Raw genomic sequence first — 7,522 nt, forward strand, 5'->3', positions numbered from 1 at the left:
AACAGTAGCAGGACCGTACTGGGTACACCCTTGAGCCAGACATGCAATTGCAGGGGTGCTAGCAGCAACAAACAGTGCAATGGTTACTGCATAGCTCATACGTTTGCTGCTACTGTATCTAGTTTGCACTGTGCTCCTATTTTTCCACAACTGTCTGACCCTCTTGGCTTCCAGTCAGGTTCTGATCCTCTGTAATCCCAATTATATTTTTGTGTGCGCATGTGAGCAGAACTGCAGTCTAGCCAGCAAAATCCATCAAGCATGGAAACCTGAATGTAGCAGCCCATGTCAAAGCCTCCCTGCTGCGTGTCTCTGTGCAAGTCCTCAGGCACGAGCGCAAATAAAACGTAGGTGCCCGTGGTGGCCTATCTGCAGAGCCAAGCAYGAAGCTGAGTGTGTGCACAGGCTGAGGAAGGGGGAACACACAGGCAGGTATGGAGCTACTGGTCACTGCTTTTCCTTTTCAGAGGAGAGGCTGCACTGGCATGCTGATTTTTGTAGGTATGTTGTATCTGGAAGCATATTCTTCCTGAGCAGCTGGAACTTGTTTGTGAGCAGCTGGGAGAAAACCAACAACAAAGCTCAAATCAGTCTTGAAAACAAGGGGAGGGGCAACAGATCAGAACAAGAATTTTAAGCCACAGCCTGGCATGAACTGTGACGCATCCAGCAAATACTTAATGTACTAACTTGCACATGGAAACTTATCCTTGATCCAACATATTCTGGGGGAGTCCCATTCCAAACCCTGTGCATAACAATGCTAGCCTGATGTCTTTGACTCAGTAATTTATGTTACAAAATAAAGCTTTAATCAATCAAATGGAGAAATCGATAACAGGGTGAGCAATACTGATTGTTAGCTCCAAATAGCATTTAACAGCTCCAATTTCAGTTTTTCCGTATGCTTTTTTTTCCTCCCTCCTCCCACTCTCTCCTCTCTTCTTAAACGTGACAAACAACTTTCAGCAGAGACTAGGAGTTTTAAGAGTATGGAAGAGAGCCTTTTGGAGATTTTAAGTGACACTTGAGAAAGACTCAGAAGTTATTAGGGCCAGGGAAAAGTAAATTAGAAGAGTGATTCTTCTAAATCAATTGGCAGCAAAATAACAAATGTCAACACTGAAGTGCTGTTGAGGTCAGTCTTAACATCCCTTCAAGATTACAATGAGGTAAATCAGTGCAGTCTCCAACTACCATTTCAGGCCTTCTACAGGCTCAGGAAGGCACCCAACTCCAAGTTCACACTCCACCTTTCAGCAGATTTTACAGTTGTGAAAAATACACGAATTATGAACTTCCTTGAAAATGGTCATTCCAGTTCTACAGCAAACTCCTGGGGCAAGAGTAAATGTAAGTCACAGTCTCCTACTGTCACTCCCTAAGGCACAATGTCTGGGGAAGAAAGAAAAGTTGCTGTATAGCATAGGTCTACTGCTGTCCTAGTGGTGAACTGACCYCAAAATGTCCCATCTTCATTACTACTCATTCCCCCAGACCTGCCTCTGCAGTTTCTTTATATTGTCCATTAAAACTAACAACATAGCCTTCTCCAAGTGAGCATGTGCACAAACTGTCCTCCAGCTTTGAGCCAGAGTCCCCTTTGCATTGTGTATTACTCCAAAAGGAAYCTGCTTCTCTTTCTCTCCCTCTAAAACCCAACAACCTGAGAATAGCCCTATAGCACATAATTTCCAAATCAGGATGAGACATGCTTTGCATTCTGTGTATATGGCATCTCCTGGACATGCACCTAGGATGAGATTCAATTCTGGTTTGAGACACTTTCAGCTTTGCCCTTAAGTTGTGTTACTGCAACTTTGAAGGGCTCTAAGAGAAGCCAGAAAAACTGGTAAGGTAGCACATTAAACCCTGTTAGCCTTCTGGAGTGGGCACTCTTATAGACAGGGCAGGAGAAACCATTGCACCTATTTTGGAGGTAAGGAAACCACACATRCTGCACACCCATAATGTGACCAAGGCTGTTCTGAATTAGTGACTGAGTGTGCCAAGTCTCAGACCAGGCTGGGATGTGTGGAGTCCAAGTACCTGGGCACCACATGGGGTAACAGGATCTCCTTCCCTGCCATTTACTTTTTTTCCTGATGATGAAGTAAGGCCAGAAAGTACCCCAGTGCCTCATTCCTTACTGCAAATACCTGTGCACCATATAGCTCCCTCCAGAGGAAGATGCTCTACTATAAACTGCGTAGCTGCTGAACCAGGATTGAGATCATACCTCCCCTCCCAAAACACAGAGAGGAAAGGGCATGTCAGGCTGATGCTATTACACACTATTTGCTTTAGAGGCTGCTGGTCATCATTGCTGTTCCAAAGTTCCTCCATGAAGTCTCAGGCACTGGTTGCTCTCCCTCACAGTTTCAGGCATGGGAAAATCTACTCACTTGCTCAGTGCCAGGCTTCCAAATTTCTGGTGTGCAATTTCCCTTTGTCATTTTCTTCCGCAGTTTATATGCAGCAAGTGAGGAGGCCAAGTCCAGGGAAGATGGCTGAGTGAAGAGCTGACATGCATAATGGACACCATTTCCTACAGATACTCCAGAGGACAGATCAGCGTGCTGCCTAGGCTCCGTCTCCTAGCTTCCTTAGAGAATTCACTCCCAGTTTTGCCACTGGCATTCCTCAGCTCCAGCTATGCAAGCAGTTCTTTCCTGCTGGAAGCATTCATGCTAAAACACAAGTACTGAGGTTCCAAGAAGAAAGGCAACTGCTCACCACTGCAATAGCCCAGAGGTGAAAGGCAGCCTCTGGCACTCCCATCATGGAGAGGGCCACACATGTATAGCAAGGGCATCAAAGCATTTTATACTCCAAGCTACTGGAATTAAGATCAGCTCACTCAGCAGACAAAGAAATGAGCCATTCCTGCTCTGGCTAGTTCTGTACACCACAGAAATAGCTCCTAGTTTTTTCTTTCCTGAGCACCAGTGGATTTCAAGATCCTTTAAGCAACAGGAATGATCTCCCCTCTTCCTCACTGATACTGGCATTAGCACTGTTGCCRTTCCACTCCAGATAAATCACATTCCCCCCCCCCTCGCTTTGCAAAAAGACTATATAAAAATTTACTCAAAGTCAGCAAATCTCACCTGGGATAAAAAAAAAAAATGCAAGCACCTGTTGTGGCCCTGGAAAAGAAATGAGAAAAGATGAAACCATGCCTCCATGAAACACCAAGGCACTGTGTACAAGTGGAAGCAGAACTCCTCCTAGCCCCGTAACTCTCTCTGATGATTTGTCTGTTGCACTCAACCCTAGATCCTCTCCTTTAATAAAGCCAAGTCAGCTCTCTAATGGAAGGTCCAGGGACAGGAGGGTTTTATGATAAAYAGAGAATCTTACTGAGTCCTATTGAGGGTCAGGCTATGAAGTTCTGACAGTTTCCACAGCATCCAAACTCTTAGTTGTAGATCACTGCAGAAACAWTTGGGAAAAGTGTCCATTGACTCTGGCCAGTGCTCAGACAAGGAGGTGAGAGGACAGCTAAGCTGGACTCACCACTGTCAGAAAGTCAAGTAAACAAGGCCTTTGCTCGTGACAAAYGGGCTACAAGGAGCTGCAGACCAGATGCAGAAGCTGTCCCAACTGGTGGTCCAAGCACCAGTTGTTCCCCTAATCTTGGTCACGTCCTGTTCTGCCAGTCAGTCTCCGGCGCTGAGTCTTAGTGGTTCGCCCTGTACTGGCTTTCTGGATTTTCTTGCGTGGGCCTTGCCCACGTTTGAGTCGCTTTCCTCTTGTCTTTTTCTGGCTGTGCATGTGCAGTGAGGCAGTGAGTGATGATATCCTGTGCAGGACAAAAAGAAAGAAATGCCTAAGGACCAAAATCTGCAGGAGCAAGGTGACACCACAATAGCAGGACAGCCCTGTATGGCCCAGCAGAAATGGACGCTAGCATCTGCAAATCCCTGGAGAACCCCACTGTGTTGGGCATCATACTAATGAGACAAAAAGCTTAAGTCTACACTACGCAGCAACAACCAGAATGCACTCTTTGAGCAATGGGCAGTCCAGCCCCCATAGAGTTAAATAATTCTCTGTACCACCAAAGCAGCTGTAAACCTTGCATGCTGAAAAATGTAGGGAATGCAAGAGCTTTAAGCTTTAGTGTCTTTTTATCTACATCCCAGGGAAACACTGCACCCTGCAATATCCATCAAGCAGAAGGACTAAGTTCATAGTTCAGTGCAAAGCCTGCCCTGCATTGCAGCAGCATCTTTCTGCTGCTGACACCAGGGATCAATAAAATAGGAAGCCTTGCAGCTAGCTGGGACTCCAAGCTGGGAATAATGCATCTCAGCCAGGCTCCCACTCTGCAAGTGCCCTCTGCTGGCTCTTATCCACAGACAGTACAGCATCCTCTCCCCGTYCCCACATGGCTACTCTGGGAACATAGGCTGGGCAAGATGCTTCCGAACACCTCACAAAGCCTGGCAGCAAAGTGTTGAACAAATTCATACATACTTTTCAGACAGGAAGGGATTTCTGGACTTTTTGGGAACTGCTCTTGTGGGCTTATTCACCACCTCTTCCCCCTTCTCTTCTTCTGATCCGATACTTTTTCCTGTCTTAAAAAGGAGCATAAAAAAAATAGACACATTAAAACAGGCAGTACCTGGTTAATTGAGTCTTTCTACTGCCTTCCTGGTTTCATCCTACTTTGTGAAACATCTAGTTACAGACTAAATTCTAGAAATCTTCCATATCTCTTGCTGTCCAAGTTTCATGGTTTCTTTCTGCAGCCCTTCAAACAGGGGACAGCCAGGAAAGAAYATAACTCTAAGAATATAACTCTAAGATCCAACTCTTAGTGGCTATGCAATTCAAGTCTAAACTATGAAGTGAAGATGTTATTTTCATTCTGTAATTACTACCATGACCTCATTAAGTAGATATTAAWTTTTTAAGGGCATCTTTTAATCTCAAAAGGTTAGCTGTCCAGCATGGAAATTATCCAAAGAGCTCAAATCCAGCCACGACTTATAAAGATCAAAAGAATTTAAGTCAAATAGTGCCTGAAAACCTCTGCCAAACTAATATGAGAGCTCAGTTAAATTCTGTTCTGAAATGGAAGGTACCATAACCAGAATTGAATGGTTTCCTTATTTGTGGTTCAAGCAGAGGAAMAMATACAGAGAAATTCYKCTTAACCYTAGCATCAATTTTTCCTGGACAGCACACGGGCAAGGGGTTAAAGCCAGTCCACGCAGTGAAGCCTATACTCTTGTTGCTTGTGTTGCACTTACTTTGAAAATACCAYGTTCTCCTCATTCAGCTCTGTTGCATCTTTCACTAATATAACATCAAAGGGAAATAGCAAAGGATTTCAGAGAGGTTTGGAACAAGCCTTTCTGGCAGAGTATTTTCTCCTGTTTAGAGGATCAATCATATCATCACAGAATGGTAAGGTTGGAAGGGACCTCTAGAGATCATCTAGTCCAACCCTCAGCACAGCCCATATGGGGATTGAACCTGCGACCTTGGCATTAGCAGCACCATGCTCTAACYAGCTGAGCTAAACCCACCCCTYTATCCAACATACATTAGAGAGGAATGCAAAAAATTRTGCTTTTCAATTGTGCTCCCAACCAGCTGTAAATCTATTGACATAATCAAGGAGCATCAGCCCTACCTAGCCAGCCCCAAGAATGGTCAAAGCTGATAAAACTAGAGAGGCATTAAGAGGCTGTACCTCAGGGGTGATCAGTCCCAGCTGGCGTGCACCCGAAAGATCCAAGTCACTGATGGTGGTCACTGTTACAATGTGGTTTGGGTGGTCAATGTTCACAGACTCCGTCCGTGACGTCACCAAGTGGTCCAGTTCATCAACCTCATCTGGGGAACATATATATATATATAAAAAACATCCCACACTACAAAGCACGCAGCTTTTCACAAGCTAGGCTTACACTCATTCCTACATTGCCACGTTGAAGGAAAGAGACCCAGTCTTTGCATGTAAGGTTAAAGAGTGGAAAAGCTGAAACACTGGCATTGCAAGCATGGGAGGCAAAAGCCTTCCCCAATAAAAGATAATCCCATAACAGTCTGGRGACGTCATCCCATTTGTTCCCTTCTCTACAACAGGCTCAATTCTCCTTCTGGCTAGGGACCAGGGGCTGAGAGGTTCACCATTCAGCTCACTACACTGATTGCTACACTGATGAAGGAGTGAACCCTGTCGGGCCACGCGAGTGCCTCTGCACCATCTCCAACCCCCCAGACATGGTCTTTGCGTGTCAGACCATGAGATTCCCAGCCTGTTTGGCACCTCTCCCATTTCTCACAAACTCTGAACTCCTCTCGCACTCATCCAGCTGTGATGGGACAAGAAACACATACCGAGCGCCTCTTCTCTCTCGCTCAGCATCTTCAGGTACTCCTTGTGCCTCTGAAGGATGGAAATGTGTCACTGCAGCACCTGTGCCGTACCGGCTGCCGACCGCATCCCCACTCCTCCACCCAGGACGACCCTTTCCCCGCACAAGCCCCAACCCGCTCCACGGCTTCGCCTCTCTCGGCCCTTCCGCAGCCCCGCATCGGCCGCGGGGCCACRGCGGGGTATTTACCTCCTCCTTCATCTTCCTCTGCTCTTCCTTCAGCTTGCGCCTGATCTCCTCCAGGGCCACCTTCCGCCGCTCCACCTTCCGCTTGTGGAAGCCGGTCAGGTACTCCCTGGAAACAGAGGAGCCCCCCACGGAGCTTTCAGCACCCCTCGCGGGGAGCGGGGTTCACCCCACGGGACCCCCTCAGGCCTCCCGGTGGGGCCCAGCCCCGGCGCACCCGGGCCGCCGCCCGTTGCCGGGGCCCGCCTGCCCGGCCTCACCTCCGCCGCTCCTCATCGAAAGTCACCACCAGCCGCGCYGCCGCCGCGCCGCTCGCCCCCTGCTTCTTCTTCCTGCGGCCCATGGCGACTCCACGCCGCGGCCCCGCGCTGCCGCCCGCCCCTTCCGTCGCCCGGCCCGGCCCCCGCGAGGCGGCGCCGGGGCTGCTCGGCCCCGCCCGCCATTTTGTGCGCCCGCCACGGCCCTGCGCGGCAGGGCGGGTGCGGTGGAGGGAGCCGCTGCCTCGAAGCGCCCCGCTCCCGCCGCGGGGAAGGGGCGACCCCGGGTGCCGCCGTGGCTTTCAAGCAGAGCGGGTTCTGCGGGGAGGGAAGAGCAGCCCAGGCCGTTTCCCGCGGTCCCCGGACGTGGGGCGTTGCCRCGGCGTGGCTGCGCAGGCGAAGGACAAGGCCGGCCATGGCGGCTGCCGCCTGGGCCGAGCGCCGGCCCTGGTTGCGGATGGGCGCGACTCGCCGGAGCTGTGGCGGGGCGATGAGTGAGGAGCCTCGCGCGGGCCCTAGCGAGGGAGCGCTGGTGCGCGGGGAGACAGCCAGCTCCCGCTGCAAGCTGCGGGCCCCTTGGGGCCACCGTTTTGCCTACAGTAGTTGGCAAGAGTGGAGCAGGGATCTGATCGCCTTGTTGCCCTGCGCAGATTGGGGGGCACCTTTCTGCGTGCCCCTTTG

The 7,522-nt window shown here is 49.5% G+C and overlaps 1 protein-coding gene across 1 annotated transcript; it reads right to left on the reverse strand.

The window, feature by feature from the left end:
* Positions 1–789: 789 nt before the first annotated feature.
* NOL12 (nucleolar protein 12) lies at positions 790–6,950 on the reverse strand. Its single transcript, XM_085323495.1, has 6 exons — positions 6,845–6,950; positions 6,588–6,693; positions 6,361–6,409; positions 5,711–5,853; positions 4,483–4,586; positions 790–3,805 (listed from the first exon to the last, which is right to left on the reverse strand). The coding sequence occupies exons 1-6, from the start codon at positions 6,925–6,927 to the stop codon at positions 3,634–3,636; spliced, it is 657 nt and encodes a 218-aa protein (XP_085179621.1). The 5' UTR covers positions 6,928–6,950; the 3' UTR covers positions 790–3,633.
* Positions 6,951–7,522: the final 572 nt, after the last annotated feature.

This window comes from Rhea americana, unplaced genomic scaffold (genome assembly GCF_003343005.1).
Source record: "Rhea americana isolate MKP2758 unplaced genomic scaffold, rheAme1 scaffold_85, whole genome shotgun sequence".
NCBI classification, from domain to species: domain Eukaryota; kingdom Metazoa; phylum Chordata; class Aves; order Rheiformes; family Rheidae; genus Rhea; species Rhea americana.